We start from the raw sequence: 18838 nt of genomic DNA on the forward strand, positions 1-18838 counted from the left end.
TTTGATATAAAAAAAGTTTTAATCACGAAAGTAAAGACAATTCCAAAACATATTTTCTTGAAAAGGAATACTGTATCATCATATGTGAACGAAAATTAATGTATCCCAGTTGCTATTTTCAAACCATTGTGATGTTATTCGTGTCATTTGACGACATTTGAACCGGAATACAGCAGTGTTACTCTTCCGGGGTCAGGCGTCATCACGCAGAGCAATGTGACGTCATATGTTCCAACGCCACCGCCGCTTCCGGGCCGGTCCAGGCTTGCGCCTCAGGCCCGCTGCACATAGGACCGTTACTCCCCTTCTTTCTCTTCTCTCCTACTTCCGAAACAGTCGGCTCACCGTTGCCAAGGTTCTGCGGTCGTCATGTGCAAGTGAACGGCGGAGAAGAATGGAAAACCTTTCGCAGCGCTGATTGGCTCTTAGTTGGGATGTAGTTTGTGGAGGAAATGATGGTGAGATACTTTGTCTGATGTGAAGAATCAACATCGAATTGTTTTTAAATTAGTTTATTTGGCATTGGCATGTAATATTCAACACTGCTTATTTTCCTATTAATTCCGTATATTATGTTCTGATCAGATTTTTTTGCGGAATGTTTTCTCTGGAGATTTTACTTGGCAGCAATGGTGGGATGGTATGAAGTACAAATACGTAGTTACTTTACCTACATGAATTTTTCATGTATCGATATGATACATGAGTACAGTAAAGTCTCGTTATATCGATATCGGATATATCGATAGTCCCGGTTATATCAATACTATTTCTATGCACGCACGGAGAAAATTACATGCAAACAGGGTCGGATATATCGATAGTCCCGGTTATATCGATATTTTTTCGGACTCCCTTGAATATCGATATAACGAGACTTTACTGTATTTAATTTTCAGACCACTTTTTCCTATTACTTTCCTTCCATCCATTTTCCAGACCGCTTAGTCCTCCCTCATTAGGGTGGCGGGGGTGCTGCAGCCTATCCCAGCCGTCTTTGGCCACTAGGCGGGGGACACCCTGAATAGGTTGCAAGCTAATCGTAGGGCACACAGACACAAACAAGCATTCACACTCGCACTCTCTCACCTAGGGACAATTTAGAGTGTTCAATCAGCCTTCCATGGATATTTTTAGAATGTGTGAGAAGACCAGAGGACCCGGAGAAAACCCACACAGGCCCGGTGAGAACATACAAGCTCCACACGGGGCGGCCAGACCTGGACTTGATCTCGCGACTTCTGCACTGTGAAGTCGGCGTGCTAAACATTCGACTACCAGGCCGCCCACTTACTTTCTACATTTGAAAACATATCAGAAAACCTTTATTCGTCCCACAATAGGGAAATTTGCAGTCCACAGCAGCAATTTGAAAGGGGATTGGGTGTGGGGGCTGGGGTAGTGAAAGGATAGAAAAACAAGATATTCTAAGTATAGTAAAATAAAAATGTCAACTGTATACTGTAAATGTGCAAAACCGTTTTATAAAAAACTGTACATAGTGCAAGTATCAAGAATCTTTATATATATTCTTTCTATAGTATCTTTATATATTTGATTCATTACTCTTTCATAGAAGTAAATATTGTCAGGTAAAGGCAACGATGGTTTGATCAATTGACTCATTAAGAGCTTGGGGACTTGGAGAGTGGAAAAAATACTTAGTGCAGTAGGAGGGATGTCAACTAAAGAGTATTCCTCCTACACCCCTAGGTATCAGAATCAGAATCATCTTTATTGCCAAGTATGTAGGACACACAAGGAATTTGTTTCCGGTAGAACACGCTGCACTAGTATCGTTGTCAAAAAAACTGCTTTTTGGCTACTGTTGAAAGAGTTCAAAGAGTTAATGGCTTGGGGGAAGAAGCTGTTTAAATGTCTGCTGGATTTGGTGCGCATGGATCGGTAGCGCCTGCCTGAGGGGAGTAGCTGGAAAAGGTGGTGGGCAGGGTGCGGAGGGTCCAGTAGGATTTTCCGCGCCCTAGTTTGGATTCTTGCAGTGTGCAAGTCCTCGAGAGTGGGTAGGGCGGTGCCAATGATTTTTTCCGCCGTCCTAACTGTCCGTTGAAGTCGGATTTTGTCCATTTTTGTGGCGGCCCCGAACCAAACGGTGATGGAAGAACACAGGATGGATTCGATTACAAATTGAAAAAGCATTTGAAAATCACCACCTCATGGCATTCACAATTAATTTATGCTCTGAAAAAGCACATAAATGTGCCATTAATTTTCTTCACACGTGACAATGAATGATTGACATTTTTTCTATGATTATCTTCTTTTCCTTTCGGCGTTTCCCTTCAGGGGTCGCCACAGCGAATCAGTGTCCTCCATCTTCAGAGGTTTGATTCGCATGTTTGTTTTGGCCAATCTTTTACGTCAGATGCCCTTCCTGACACAACCCTCTGTATTTATCCGGGCTTTGGACTGACACACTAAGACACTGACTTGTGTCCCCTTGTGGCTACAGAACAAGCAACTCTATGTGCTTAATAAAGATGAAGATGCTCGATAAAAAGGCAATGGCAGCTAGGCTAATAGTCATGGGCAAAATAATGTAAAACTACTCAAGCTAGGTTATTTGCTAGCTCGCGAGCTAAATTATATCTATCGATCGATCGACCTACCTACCTACCTACCTACCTACCTACCTACCTACCTACCTACCTACCTACCTACCTACCTACCTACCTATCTATCTATCTATCTATCTATCTATCTATCTATCTATCTATCTATCTATCTATCTATCTATCTATCTATCTATCTATCTATCTATCTATCTATCCATCCATCCATCCATCCCCTCTTAGTTAGCAAGCTTTCTATCTATTTGAGTTATTCCGGGTTGAGTTTTGAAAGGCGCTTATAAATGAAATGTATTATTATTATTATTATTTGATGACAATGCTTTGTTCTTACCGTGAAATGGGCATCTCTTTCCCTACATTACATCAGGAACAGAACGTCAAAGTCCTTTCAGAAAGCTTTGCTTTATGACAACAACAATGCTCTGATCTTACATTAACGGGTGATGCTTCTTTTTCTAGAATTAAAATGTATAATTAAATAGTTAAACAGTTAAATAAATAATCCAATAAACAAAAATATAAATATTGATATAAACCGTTGGAAGTCAAGTCAAGTGTTTCTAAATCCATGTGACTACTTTGTCATTTTTCATCATGTTTAGATTTTTAAATATATTGAAAATATTCAACACTTTATTGCAAATAGGGAGAGCCTAGACCAGATTAATCCCATTTTATTGTTGTAGGGAAAACATTAAATTTTCAACATCTTGCAAAAGTATTGACCCCTGAATGTTTTGACCTTTTGCCACAGTTCAGGCTAAAACACACAAAGAATCCACACCAATTGGGGTGAACTCATAACAACCGTTAAGTTCAACAAAATGTATATGACTTCACTTTTGGTTTCTTTAAATGAGACCGAAATGTAAGATTTACAACAGTATTCACCTCTGATTAATACTCAAAGAACCACCTTCTGCTTTGATTACATCTCCGGCTCAGACAGATTATATGAAGAGTGTTTATGAACTGTAGTTTTCATTGTCATTACACTGATTTGCTGTGGCGGCCCCTTGATGGGAAAAGCTGAAAGGAAAAGAAGTAGTTTTAATTGTTATTATTATTTTATTTTTTCTTATTGAGTTTACACCTGATAAATTCTCCCTTGGTGTGATTGTGAATTGGAAAGATTGTTTGTCTGTATGCCCTGCGATTGGCTGGCAACTGGTCCAGGTTGTCCCTCGCCTACTGTCCGGAGACATCCGGGATAGGCTCCAGCATGCCAGCTGCTCAGGTGCTGCTGCTGCTAATAATAATAATAATAATAACAATAATAATAATAATAATAATAATAATAATAATAATAATAATAATAAAATACATTTCATTTATAAGCGCCTTTCAAAACTCTCAAGGACACTTGGATGGACCCTCCATACTAGCTCCAAGCAGTTGCCTTGTTAGAATTGGTTATATAAACATGCTAAAAACATCCTATGTTATTTCATTTCTACTTATTCTCATCAATTAAGTCCATATATATATGTAGTTTAGTTATTTGTATATGTTAATTAGTATACATGTACTCAGCTTGTACTTAGTTACTGTAGAAATCTAGCTGTCATGTTTCAGTCTAATAATGAATATTCATGATTGTATCTAGCAGATGATAGGTCCTTTTCAAAGTGACATCACTCCTGTTGTTTATAAATGTCTGAGGCGAGCTCTCTCTCTAGCTCTCTCTCGCTCTTGCCTCTCTGTCCCTTGGCCTAGCTTCTCCCCTGGAGAACATCCTCTAGCTGCCTGATAATAAATATTCCTTTTTTGTATATCACCTTGCTTCCTGCTGATTTAATATTTAGACTAGACAAATGGAGAGCTGAACCAGGAAGAACAACATTTAACCCAACAGCATGACCTCTTAGTTTGTCATGAGTTTGATACAGAATCAGAAACAGAATCCGAAAACCTTTATTCGTCCCACAATTGGGAAATTTGCAGTCCACAGCAGCAATTTGAAAGGGGGGATTGGGTGGGGGGGCGAAAGGATAGAAAGAAGATATTCTAAGCATAGTAAAATAAAAATGTCAACTGTACATACAGGACCAAAAGAGTAACGATTTTACTCAGTTTGCATTTTTTTTTTTTTTTGAAAGCTGAACAATTTTTAGGCGCAGCCTAGTTGAAGAGCTCCATTTTGGTGGCCTCAGTATAGTCTGGTCATGGTGCGTTTAGGGGATCGTGGAAAAATATGACGATCAAGAATTAAGAACTTTTTTGTGTGTGTAGGGGATGACTCCAACTTCATCCTCTTATCAATAACTCTCCCTTTGTCACCCAAAAATGCATGAATATAAATCTCTGTGTTGTGTCTGCTCTCGCCCAAGTAAAGCAAAGCTGGTGGCTGCGGTGATGGTGTTGTACTCCGGTGAAGTTTTCATGGATCATGTCGAGGATGAGCACTCTGAAGGCAGGAAGGACCTGTTGGAAGTGGACAAATCCAAATCCGTCAAAGCAGGAAGCAGGGCTGACACAATGCTGAAACCTCAGGCTGGAAGGCAGAAGATTTCCAAGCAGGCGATGGCGCCCACAAATGGGTTCCTGGCTCAGAATGACACTGAGAGAAAGTTGGTCCCAAAAGCGGGTGCCAAGCCCAGGGCTCCTCTCCGTCGCCCCCTCAGCCTAGGCATGACACCTCAGCGTCTGCAAAGATCGCAGGAGCAGATGACCGACAGGCAGCTTATGCAACCACCTTGGCGCAGCGGGTCAGCCATTGTGACGCCTTCTGCTCGCTGCCTGACTAGCCTCAGCCTGGCTTCCAGTGGTTGGATGCGACGCAGCGAGAGCACATGCTCAGTCAACCAATCCGTGGGCTTGCGTACTCAAAAATTGCAATTGCGACCTGCCACCTCCTTACCACATATCGCGAAAGGCACGGGAAGCGGCACAATCTCTCCCTCCTCCAGGCCGTGCCTGCTTTTAGCTCTCAGGCCTCTGAACCTTGAGCAGGAGAAGCAAAAGTTCTTCCAGTCCGACTACAAGTATGAGCCCCAGTTTGAGTACACCCAGCCGGAGCCGAGGTCCGTTCTCGACAAGTACAGCGAGGGGTCTGGCCTCTTTCTTGAGCAGGTACGTCACAGTCTAAGAAAAAAAAAACAAAAGATGAACGCAAACTAAAACTTGTTGTCAGTCAATCATTGCAGCTGATGATTTGTGACTTCAGGCTGTTGGAATCATGGAGTGCGTGCTGAAGAAATTTGGCTCCTATGAAACATTTGAGGAGGTCACAGGCGGAACCGTGCTTCCGAAGAGTCAGGTGTGGGCCACTGTCAGGAAATATTTGCAAAAGGAAGGTTGTGTGGGTGAGGTAAGTGCAAAGCTTCCTTGTAGTAAGTATGTCACATCCTTTAGTTTTTTTTCCACACAATAAGATCAACTGCCTTTTACAGAAATAATTCACATATGGAGGCCATTTTCAGCTATTTCAAAAATGTCTTCTTAATTTGACATCTTTAATAAAGTGGAACATCAACCTCACAAAGCATGTCACTAGATAATATGTTTGTCAAATAGGGCTGAAACATGTCGTTGAGTTATTGATGATTTGTGTGTGTGCGTTTCCTTTAGGTTGTGGTACGCCTCTCTGATGAGTTGCTTTCTCAGGCTGTCATGATGGTAGAGAGCTGTCGTCCCACTCTGACCATCAACCTGGCTGGAGCCCGTCAGCACTGGCTGGAGGGGATGTTGAGACATGAAATAGGTGAGCATGATTCATCCATCCATCCACCTAAACTCAGACCTTCCCAAGCCCCATCCATCCATCCATCCATCCATCCATCCATCCATCCATCCATCCATCCATCCATCCATCCATCCATCCATCCATCCATTTCTTTGTTATTTACATTATATATTTATAAGCACCTTTCAAAACTCCCAAAGATGTGTTACAGTCTATCCATCCATCCATCCATTTTTTTTGTATTTACATTGTATTTATAAACCCGTTTAAAACTTAAGGACACTTTATAGCAGGGTTCGGGAACCTTTTTGACTAAGAGAGCCATAAAAGTAAAATATTTAGAAATGTTTTTCAGTGAGAGCCTCTGTCAAATTTTAGAACCCATTGTGGCCCGTGAGTCAAAAAGTTTGCCCACCCCTGCTGTATCATCTGGCTGGCTTGGGAACACTTTTCTCTAGAAATGTTGGGATAATTGGCTTGGGACAGAAAATTAATATTCAACTAGATGGAATCATTTTTTGCATATAGCAAAACCGTTATTTGGTGTGCGCTAGACGAATTGCTGTTTGCATGTTTGCATTGGTTTAAAATGCAACCACATTTAATTACCGATGTTTGTACCTCCTCAGGTACACATTATCTGCGAGGGGTCAACAACAGTCTTCAGCCGTGGGCCACGACAGAAGGCAGAAAACAGTTTGGCCTCAAGCCAGCAAACCCCACTGAGGAAGGGCTGGCCAGCCTGCACAGTGTGTTGCTACGGAAGCAGCCATACCTGTGGCGTGCGGCTCTTCTTTATTACACAGTTTTCCATGCTGGGAGCATGAGCTTCAGCCAGCTTTTCAGTCACGTTGCACGCTTTGTACAGCATCCGGACGTCCGCTGGGAATACTGCCTGCGTGCCAAAAGAGGACAGACGGACACATCGCAACCTGGTGAATTCGGTCGGTGGGAGGGAAACAAATATTTTTGGGCCACTTAACTGCTGGAAATTGAAATATTGATGAGTGGCAGATAATGGATGGATTGATGGATTGCCAAGATAACACCAAATTTCTTATGCAAAAAGGACAAGTAAGAGACAATTACAGTAAAATGGAGCAAAAATACGAATAATAAAGACTTACTAAAAATGAGCCCATGATTGAGAACGTGGAAGCTTGAAAAAAATAAATTAAGCACATGGTAAGCAAGTCGTAAGAAAGGTTGAATTATCCGGCCCTTATCAGTCTTAGGATTTTCATCCATTTCATTTATAAGCGCCTTTCAAAACTCTCAAGGTCACTTCACAGTCACAGGATAAGTTTTTCTGTGGGTGAGCAGCAGCAGCCACACGCGCCAGCTTTCACTCAACCCGAAATAACTCAAATAGAAAAAAAGCTAGCTAGCTAATAGACAGCTAATAGCTAGCTAGCAACAGTTGAAGCTGTAACAAAGCGCTAACATAGACAAAAGGCAAATGATGCCCCCTTGTGGAAGGGGGAAAAAAAGCCAGAGGTCTGACCAGCGCTTTATCGGCACCCAGGCATGGAAAAAAGGAACACATTCAGGAATGGCGCTCTACGTCATTTCATCTCATCTCATTTTCCGTACCGCTTATTCCTCATTAGGGTCGCGGGAGTTGCTGGAGCCTATCTCAGCTGTCTTCAACCAATTCAGGGCACACAAAGACATACAACAGTCACTCTCACACTCACACCTAGGAACAATTTGGAGTGGTCAATCTGCCTGCCATGCATGTTTTTGGAGTGTGGGAGGAAACCGGAGGACCCGGAGAAAACCCATGCGGGTCCGGGGAGAACATGCAAACTCCACACAGGGAGGCCGGACCGGGACGCGAACCGGCGACCTCTGCACTGTGAAGCCATTGTGCTAACCACTCGACTACCGGGCCGCATGCTCTACGTCATATTTTATATAATAATAATAATAATAATAATAATAATAATAATAATAATAATAATAATAATAATAATAATAATAATAATAATAATACATTTCATTTTAGAGGACATCCTCACTACCCGCGCTTCCCTGCGCTCTGTCAGGTAGAGGGCCCAGGAGATGACTTCCCACCGAGGCTTCCGGTCCTGGATGCTTGCATGCTAGCCTTCAGGCACTGCCAAATCGCAGAGCTCGTGACAGACAACCGTTAATGACGAAAGGCGTAATAGCTATCTTTAAATAGACTAAATACACTATGTATGTATTTAATTCTAATTAAATTAGCTCGCCAATAATTTGTAACTATTCTATGACCTTCATTTTGACATAACCTGGATGCCGTGTGTCGCTTTTACAGGTTGCTTCAGTAAAGACCAAGTTTATTTGGATGGGATCCTGCGGATACTCCGGCATCGAAGGAATATTGACTTCAAGATGCTGACTTCCTTAGGAAAGGTCTGTGTCAGTATCTTGATGTATGCACGTTACAGTTTTACTTAAAGGGCAACCAATACCATTTTTTGTTTCCTAGCTGACATCAGAAAAACGTTTTATAGCATGTAAAATACCCAAAACACGCAGGCTGATATTTTTAGTCAAATGCAAAACAACAATAAAAATGACTTAAAGTGTGCTAAAACTGCAACAAAATGAGCTGCGAATTGGGGATTTTCAGAAAGTCCCGCCCCCAGTTCGTGACGTCACGCCAGGACGTCTTGCCTTGCTCAGAATCAGAACAATGGCTTCAGAGATTTCAGATTCTGAGATGCTTTCTTGCTACACATCCAGTTATGAATATGATTCAAATAGTTCTGAAGAGGAAAACATAAAGGTTTGCAATCGATTAAAGAAGTTCTTCCGTATCAATTCGAGCTGTCTGGACTCCAATGTAGCACCCAGAAAATGCACAAGATGGCGCCCACGCTCTGTTGGAAATGGGCTGATTTGTCTGCTGGGAATTTGTGGCGACTTCTGTATGGTGTTACCGCAATTGGGAGTCTTGGTGCAACACACAACGATTCACCATCGCGTAGTTTGTGTTTTCCTTCTAATTTCTCCATCAACATGGATCAACAGGATGTTTTTAGACCAACCAAAATGCATTGTTTGTTGCTTTGTCGGTCAGGGGCGTTCCCTCCGTGACGTCACTTAGGGCATCGTCATCAACTCGAAAAGAAGACTTCCTCAATATTCAGCGCGAGTCTTAAAACGTAAAATATAGCTATATGCGGTGGAATCTTTGTAAAATGCGCTCAGTAGAAGTCATTTGAAGCCATTTTACAAATTATGGACACAACTTGGCGTCGGTTGTATTTTAAGGTCAAGGGTCAAGATCATCATTATTGTCAAATATGCTATATGGATAACAGATGAAATTTCTTTCCTCGCATCCTCAGCGCAGCATGCAAACATGCTGTGGCATTAAAACAAACACAGCTAAAGATAAAAATAGCAAACGGCACTGTATAAAAGACACTAATTTAAAAATATAAACACTTGAGACGACTGTGGTTTAAAGTGAGGTCGAATGAAATACATGGCAGGTCTCCAGGAACTTGGTGTTTGCTCACCTTTTGCAAATCGCACTCCTCCTCGCACAGAAAACTTTTTTTTTGTAATTAATCAATTTACCTTGTTAAAGAGACATGCAGGCTGATATTTTTATTCAAATGCAAAACACCAATAAAATGAATTAAAGTGTCCCAAAACTACTTCAAAATGACCTCAGAAAGTTTCCATTTCAGAAGGTCCCGCCCCCTTGTTCGTGATGTCACGCCAGGACGTCTGGCTTTGCTCTAGAATCAAAACAATGGCTTCAGATTTGGAGAAGATGCTTTCTTGTTACTCATCCTGTTATGAATATGATTCAAATAGTTCTGAAGAGGAAAGCATAAATGTTTGCAATCGATTAAAGAAGTCCTTTTGGATCAATTCGAGCCGTCTGGACTCCAATGTAGCGTCCCAGAAAATGCACAAGATGGCGCCCAAGCTCCGTTGGAAATGGGCTGATTTGTCTGCTGGGAATTTGTGTCAACTCGTATCAAATGGTAGGCTTGGTGCAACACACAACGATTCACCATCGCGTTATTTATGTGTTTTCCTTCTAATTTCGGCATCAACACGGATCAACACAATGTTTTCAGACCAAACAAAGTACCCAAAATGCATTGTGTGTCGCTTTCTCGGTCAGGGGCGTTCCAGACGTGACCTCACGTCTGGACCGTCACCAACTCGAAAACAAGACTTCCTGAATATTCAGCGCGTGTCTTAAAACGTAAAATATAGCTATGTGCGGTGGAATCTTTGTAAAATATGCTCAGTAGAAGTCATTTCAAGTGATTTTACAAATTATGGACACAACTTGTCCGGAGGCGTCGGTTGTTCTTTAAATTGACAGGATTAACACAACACCATTTTCAATGTCCCGCAGTCAAGTGGGCTCAAAACATATTTTTTTCCCTCCCACCCTGGTCATTGCTCTGAAGTAATGGTGGTGCGTGTGTGAAAACCTTCCTCCCTTCACTTCTTTTTATTTATCTATCTAGCTGGCTACCTAGCAAGCTAGCAATTTGCTATCTATTAGATGTCTAGCTAGCTATTAGCTGTCTATTATCTATTAGCTAGCTGGATAGCTTTCTATCGATTTGAGTTATTCCAGGTTAAGTGAACGCTGGCGCGTGTGGCTGCCGCTGCTCACCCACAGAAAAACTTATCCTGTGACTGTAAAGTGACTTTGAGAGTTTTGAAAGGCGCTTATCAATTAAATCATGTAAATATAATAATAATAATAATAATAATAATAATAATAATAATAATAATAATAATACATATAATAAATAAATATAATAAATAATAATATAATATCATCAGCGATCATGTAAATATGTTTGGTTGCGTCTAGGTGTCCTATGAAGATGTGGAGAAACTACAGAACTTGGCAGTCATCAACAATGCCAGAATCCCACATTTCATGCAAGACCAAGAACGGTACCTTCAACAGCTGGATCACATCGTCGCAGTGAACAGAGTGGATGATTCAACATTGCTGCAACTGCTTCCTTGACCTTGAAGGGCCAACCACCTGAAGGAGTAGCTGGCGCTTTGGGGTCTCGACGGTCATGTGGGTGCCTGTTGCGCACTAAAACATTCAGTGTTAGCAAAGCTCAGAGCATTTATGATACACGTCAACAGGGATGTACGCACTAGCAACTCATGCTACACACACTTGTGTTCATTGCATTAACACACTGGCTTTTGCGTGCAGCCAATTCAACTCCCCCACTTGCCTTCACTTCCTCTCACAATGACTTCCCAATAGTACACACCACAAATAACACCAGATAAATGTCAAATTCATGACTACTTAAACATTTGTACAAGAAACAGCTGTCAATTGGTTTCAACAATCACATCATGTATTGATTTCATCTGTCAAAAAAGTAGAGGAGGAACAGATGTATTTTAGATTATACCCGGGAGAGGCCACGCCATGTATCTATGGCCTGCCAAAAATACATAAAGAAGGGTTCCCCCTCCGACCCATTGTTTGTAGCATTGACTCCTCTACATACAATGTAGCCAAATATTTTTATTAAATATTTAAAAACTATTTTAGCTCCGTTGGTTGGTAACACAGAATACCACGTAGAGAACACCACAGGGTTTGTAGAGAGGATCAAAGACCTCATATTGGAACCTGAGGAAACTTTGGCATCATACGATGTGACTTCTCTCTTTACATCTGTCCCAACCCCAGCAGCAGTCTCAGTGGTGAGGACGAGGCTGCTGGCGGATGTTTCTCTGCATGAAAGAACCAAACTGAAACCGGATCACATCTGCCAATTATTAGAAATCTGCCTTAATACTACGTATTTTCAATTTTGGGAAAAATTTTATAAACAAATCCATGGTTGTGCTATGGGCTCACCAGTTTCACCCATAGTGGCTAATCTTTACATGGAAGAGATGGAGAAACAGGCCCTCACATCCTTCCCAGGGACAAAACCTAGACACTGGTTTAGATATGTGGACGATACTTTTGTCATAATTAAGAAACAAGAAATTCAATCCTTCACAGATCATCTCAACTCTGTAGACGTCAACATTAAATTTACTCGTGAGGACATTCAAGAGAACCAACTAGCCTTCTTGGATTGTAAAGTAATTATAAAAGAGGACAGAGCGCTAAAAACAGAAGTCTTTAGGAAGGCTACGCACACTGACCAATACTTACTTTTTGACTCTAACCACCCTTTACAACATAAACTAGGAGTTATCAGAACCCTCCAGCATAGGGCTAAACTAATACCAACTAGCACTGAAGGTAGAGAAAAGGAGTCAAAACATATCAGGAGAGCACTCACTAACTGTGGGTACCCTCAGTGGTCATTCAACAAATGTCAGAAAGAAAGAATAGCGAACGAAACCAATAATTCTCAAGATTCTAAAAGGAGAGGAGTAGCAGTACCGTACATTGCAGGAGTTTCTGAAAAATTACAAAGAGTCCTTTGGCAACATAAAATTCCTACTTATTTCAAACCGATAAACACGTTAAGGCAAAAATTAGTGCATCCAAAAGATAGGCTACCAAATGAAAAACAAAGTAATGTAGTTCATTCCATACATTGTAAGAATGAAAATTGTAAAGAGCAGTACATTGGGGAGACTCAACAAATTCTCAAAAAAAGACTTTATCAACATCGCAGGGATAATACTAGTGGGCCTCAATCGGCAGTACATTTGCACCTAAAAGCTAGCAACCACTCATTTGACGACAATGAGGTTAAAATCTTAGCGAAAGAACATAGATGGTTTGAAAGGGGGGTAAAAGAGGCGATTCTTATAAAACAACAAAATCCTTCATTAAACCGGTCTGGTGGTGTGAGGTTCAATTTGGATCGTTCATACAATAGCCTGCTCAGGCAAAACAGGTTAGGCAACTTTCGCAATGCTGATGAGGGTCGTTATGCTGATGAGGTGATACCGGGGGGAGTGGGGGTAATAGGCCAATCGTTAGTCAGGAATGTAGGAACAATCAGTGGGGCCACAGGGGGGGGTCCCGCGCCCCCCCCAACCTGAGAGTAGGGACCTATCATAGCTGTGTCCGGCGCCACCAGGTCTGGACATTAGGGATATATAAATGGGGCCGATACGACCAGTCAGACTTTAGTTCGCTGACGAAGCCTCTTGGATAGGAGGCGAAACGTCCGAAACCTTCACTTTTGTACAGATGACGGCTGAAGAAACCTTCTCATCGTAATCCTTAGCTAGACAGTATTTTTTTGTATTTACATTGTAATTATAAACGCCTTTCACAACTCTCAAGGACACTTTACAGTCACAGGATTTACTCGTGAGGACATTAAAGAGAACCAACTAGCCTTTTTGGATTGTAAAATAATTATAAAAGAGGACAGAGCGCTAAAAACAGAAGTCTTTAGGAAGGCTACGCATACTGACCAATACTTACTTTTCGATTCTAACCACCCTTTACAACACAAACTACGAGTTATCAGAACCCTCCAGCATAGGGCTAAACTAATACCAACAAGCGTCGAAAGCAGAGAAAAGGAGTCAAAACATATGAGGAGAGCACTCACTAACTGCGGGTACCCTCAGTGGTCATTTAACAAATGTCAGAAAGAAAGAATAGGGAATGAAACCAAACATTCTGAAGATACAAAAAGGAGAGGAGTAGCAGTATCTTAGGTAGGTACTCTGCCAAATGAAAATCAGAATCAGAATCAGAATCAGAATACCTTTATTCGTCCCGCAATGGGGAAATTTGCAGTCCACAGCAGCAATTGAAGAGGGATGGGGTTGGAGTGGGAGTGAAAGGATAGAAAACAAGATATTCTAAGCATAACAAAATAAAAATGTCAACAGTATACTGTGCAAATGTAGATGTGCAAAAACCGTTCTATAAACAAGACTGTACATAGTGCAGAATCAAGAAATCAAGAAATGCATTTAGATATGAAAAACAAAGTAATGTAGTCTATTCAATACATTGTAAGAATGAAAATTGTAAAGAGCAGTACATTGGGGAGACAACATCGCAGGGATAATACTTGTGGGCCTCAATCGGCAGTATATATGCACCTAAAAGCTAGCAACCACTCATTTGACGACAATGAGGTTAAAATCTTAGCGAAAGAACATAGATGGTTTGAAAGGGGAGTAAAAGAAGCTATTCTCATAAAACAACTAAATCCTTCATTAAACTGGTTTGGTAGGGCGAGGTTCAATTTGGATCGTTCATACAATAGCCTGCTTAGGCAACATTCGTAATGCTGATGAGGGGATTCCGGAGGGAGTGGGGCAATCAGGCCAGTTGTTAGTCAGGAATGTAGAAACAATCGGTGGGGCCGCAGGGAGTGGTCCTCTGCTCCCCCCAGCCTGAGAGTAGGGACCTATCATAGCAGTGACCGGCGCCGCCATTCCTGTACATTAGGGATATATATATCGGGCCGATACTACCAGTAAGACTTTAGTTCGCTGAAGAAGCATCTTGGATAAGAAGCGAAACGTCCGACACCTTCAAAAAAGTACAGATGACGGCTGAAGAAACCTTTTCATGGAAGTCACAGGATAAGAATTTTCTCTGTGGGTGAGCAGTGGTACACAGACGCGCTAGCATTCACACAATTCTGAAGTAATGCACACTCACACCGTTAACAGTGATAAAAACATCTGAGTTTGACACTGTCGCCAAACTTTACATGAGAGGATTAATGTCATTTTTACAAAGTGAGGTTAACAGCGATGAAAGAAAAATCCCCTGAAAGATGGCATCCATCCTCTGCCACTTTTCTGGCATCGGGCCACAGGAACAACATCTTAAACAGGAAAACCCAGATTTCCTGAGCCACTTCATCCAAATCTTCCATTCATTTTCCAGACCGCTTTTTTCTTATTAGGGTCCCAGAGGGTGCTGGAGTCTATCCCAGCCGTCTATCGGGTGCTAGGCGGGGGACACCCTGAATTGGTTGCCAGCCAACAGAGACAAACAACCATTCGCTCGCACACTCACTCCTAGGGACAATTTGGAGTATTCAATCAGCATGCCATGCATGTTTTTGGAATGTGGGAGGAAACCGGAAGACCCAGAGAAAACCCACGCAGGCCCGGGGAGAACATGCAAACTCTAGACAGGGAGGCCGGACCGGGTCTTGAACTCATGGCCTCTGCACTGTGAAGTCAGCGTGCTAACCACTCAACTACCAGGCCGCCCTCATCCAGATCTGTTTTAATTTATTTTTTTGCAAAGTGTTCTTCATTGGAAATACTGCAATTAAAATTACTCTTATCAGTGTCTGAAACTCATGACAAAAGGTTAGCGGACACCAGGTCAGACAACTCTGAAAAGTTGCCATAACACAATAAGACGACTAATCGCAAAAAAAAACATTGTTGCAAAGTATAAAGGATTTTTGTTTTAAATTAAGGAATTAAGCGGTTAAATTAAGGAAGTACCAACCACAAATGCTCCCTTGCTTAATGTATGGTAAATATCCCTTGCTGAAGATTTAGCTCCAGTTGTCGTTTGTCGTCATGGTGCACAATGCAACGTTTGCATTGCGTTGTCTGCTTAAAGCCACGTGGCTCCTCTTTCTAAGCGCCTTTTAAAACTCTCAAGCACACTTTACAGTCATTGCACAGTCTGAAGCAGCCTTCTGATTGGCTGCCGTGCTGAGTATGCAAATTTCCAGATGAACGTTTGGCCAATCAGAAGCCTGTTTCGTGCTTCGGACTATACCGTGACTGTAAAGTGTACTCGAAAGGTGCTTAGAAAGAGGAGTCCCCGTGGCTTGTAGCGGTTTGCTTTGTAGCTTTTGCTTTATTGAATAAAACAAACATTTGATATGATTTTTATTTATTTTTTTCTTGAAGTTGTCGGCCACCCGGGCCAAGACGTTTTGAAAGTTGTACGCCCAATGTAAAAGTTGTACGCCCCGGGCCTCCGGGCAGACGTTATTTCAAACAATGCTCTTATCCTTGTAGATGGTTTATATTTGTTAGTTAAAATAGTGGCGATTGGCAGCTTTAGTTACAATAACCATGACCAACTGCACTCACCTGAAATAATTAGGGACATGGACTGGGGGGCCTGCCACTAGTGAACAACAAATGATGGACCACCAACATTTACAGATGTCCTCATTGCAAACAATAATAATAAAATATGTCATGCAGTCAATGGGTGAGAGAAGTAAGGATGATTCTCAAGGCCCGTGACTCACAACGGCCCTTGGAAAGTATTTCCAATCTGTAACATAGAAGCAGGGGCCCCATATACTAGGTGGCAGCCCGGCAAGTAACTCAAAGGGGGCTGCTGCGAATAAGGATGTTACTTCCTTAACACGCTCTCATGTACCTTGGTGCCTACGTCAAACCAGAGCCTTCCCATTTCAATGATTTCTGTTTAAAATTAGCGTCTGTTGCGCCATCAATAGTGACTGAGTTGGCACGGCACTCTGCTTTTTGATGCCTTTCTCTTGCCGCTAACTGGTCAGGTTCTTGCTGCTTTCGACTCTTTGTGACATTTTGAATTTTTATGTACTGTATCGCTCCATCCCTGGTTAATGTCAGACAGGTAAAAAAAGGACACACCAGGTTAGGGATGGCATGATAGCCAGACCGGCTGTCGGTAAACCTTGCTGAAAGCAGTTCAAAGTGTAATTTTTGTGTTGGTGTTTTTTTTAACACACTTTGTCATCAACAACATGTAAAGACAAACTTTATGTTTGTCTTTACATGTTGTATTTATTTAAAAAAACAACAAAAATGATTTTCTTGGCACGTTTTTAAATCTCCGAAACTATCATACTGTATGTGACATAACTTAGTTCACCGTTATTTAACATCAACATTTGAAAACTTGGGGCGTTTTTTGTGTTGTGTTTGGTGGATCACTGAAAAAAAGCAAGTACAGTGAGACCTCAACTTACGAACTTAATTGGTTCCCAGACAGAGTGTGTAAGGCGAAAAGTGTGTATCTCAAAAAAAAATTCCCATAGGAAACCATTAAAATGGGAATAATCCGTTCCCAGGTTTCCATAAAATATACTTTTCAACTAAATAAGTCTAAAAAATTACACACAGCATACCTTATTCTATGTATAATACATGTGCTATTGTATTGTAATGAAAGAAATACACTGCATTGTATCATAAAGTCACTTTATTTACATTTGTGATTGTCATTCATGGCTTGATGTGTGGCTTGAATTGTGGCGTCCATTTTTTAAACAGTTTGGTATTATAGAAGTGGTTATAAAAAACATACATGTGCGCATGGGAAGGGAGATATTATCATCTACTTTTCTTTCGTTCCAAATGTTTTCACAATTATAGAGAATAGCAATGCACAATTGAAGCGTGTTTAGCTTTGACAGAACAAAGTTGATGTTCATTTAAAAAGTGTACATTTTATGAAACCATGATATATATTAGCCAAGGTTGGTATGTTATAGTCACAGAAAGAAAAAAAATAATTATCTTGTATTTGATAATATGACAAAAGTATGCAATTGACATGTGTCCTATTTTTTGACAATTTTGTTGAGTTGTGGGCCGTGCGATTTTCAAATTTAAAATATGTGCCTTGATTCAGACAAGGGTGGTCATCACTGCATATTAGTCATGTGTCGTTCGCGAACGAGCCGGTTCTTAGAGCCGGACCTCTGAAGAGATTTTAATTTTACATGATTTTTGGTAGTTAATTAATTTCAGCAACAAAAAACTGAGAAGCCATTTGGAAGTCAAAAGAGCCGATCTTTTTAGTGAGCCGATCCAAAAGAACCGGCTCTCTGAAAAGAGCCGGAATTCCCATCTCTACTGCATATCATGTACATCACGTGATCGGAAGTCAGGGTTGAACACGTGGTTTTGAGTGTTCCGGTATTGGCTAAAAAAAAACACTTGTCATTTTCTGAATACGTATTTAAAGGACAACCGACGTCACTGGACAAGTTGTGTCCAAAATTTGTAAAATGGCTTCAAATGACTTACACAGAGCGTATTTTACAAAGATTCCACCGCATATACAGTGAGACCTCAACTTATGAACTTAATTGTCCAAGAAAAAAAAGTCCAAGATGGCGCCCGAGTAGGCAGCCTCAGCAAGTGCTCTCATGAGCCTTGCTTTTTTTGGTTGTTTTTGTCTTGTTTTGTGTTTTCTTTTGTCACTTTGTGTTGTGCGTCGTGTGGAACGGATACGGATTGTTTTTCAGCATTTTTGACCACGACATTCATCAAGGAGGAGACTGTGCTGAGAGGTTGTGCCTTTTCGGCAGCATGAATATGCCAGTACTGTTTTTGAATGGGAGGAATGTCGGAGCCATTCGACTGCCATCGCTGGACACCAAAGGGGCCATTGTGCTTTTTTTGCGCCTGTAATGGGCAGCATCTTCACAGCCCCGCTTTGTTTAGCGGAAAGGTCAGTGCCGTTGGACGGTCTGCGGCTGGATGGATGCATGGCTTGAGGAACCCGCAATAAGAAGAAAGGAGCGTCAGCGCAGAGCGCCGATGCGTATGTGGAACTGTTGCGGCTTGGAATTGAAGCAAATTTATGTGGAACAGGAGATGTGAGACAATCTCTTTTCGTCAATGGATG

The 18838-nt window shown here is 41.5% G+C and overlaps 2 protein-coding genes across 3 annotated transcripts in view; both read left to right on the plus strand.

Moving 5' to 3' along the window:
- Window positions 1-18838, plus strand: part of LOC148900263 (voltage-gated potassium channel regulatory subunit KCNG4-like) — a 262500-nt gene that overhangs the window by 63969 nt on the left and 179693 nt on the right. The window lies entirely within an intron of this gene.
- On the plus strand, window positions 256-17413 carry kiaa0895l. Of its 2 annotated transcripts, none has more exons than XM_088991888.1 (7): window positions 256-458; window positions 4922-5663; window positions 5758-5901; window positions 6162-6294; window positions 6906-7211; window positions 8579-8676; window positions 11123-17413. In XM_088991888.1, exons 2-7 carry the CDS (start codon window positions 4947-4949, stop codon window positions 11282-11284), a joined length of 1560 nt encoding a protein of 519 aa, XP_088848014.1. In that variant the 5' UTR covers window positions 256-458; window positions 4922-4946; the 3' UTR covers window positions 11285-17413. The 2 variants fall into 2 exon arrangements, with proteins under 2 accessions (XP_088848014.1, XP_088848015.1); XM_088991889.1 differs by having other exon boundaries at window positions 4927-5663.

This window comes from Hippocampus bargibanti, linkage group LG03 (genome assembly GCF_051943395.1).
Source record: "Hippocampus bargibanti isolate YZ-2025 linkage group LG03, ASM5194339v1, whole genome shotgun sequence".
Taxonomy (NCBI): Eukaryota; Metazoa; Chordata; class Actinopteri; order Syngnathiformes; family Syngnathidae; genus Hippocampus; species Hippocampus bargibanti.

Excerpts from the sequence above, each read along its gene's own strand:
- kiaa0895l (XM_088991888.1), top strand. The coding sequence starts at position 4,947 with ATGGTGTTGTACTCCGGTGAAGTTTTCATGGATCATGTCGAGGATGAG. Across the intron at positions 6,295-6,905 it reads GATGTTGAGACATGAAATAG|GTACACATTATCTGCGAGGG; the intron begins GTGAGCATGATT and ends GTACCTCCTCAG. Across the intron at positions 8,677-11,122 it reads TGCTGACTTCCTTAGGAAAG|GTGTCCTATGAAGATGTGGA; the intron begins GTCTGTGTCAGT and ends GGTTGCGTCTAG.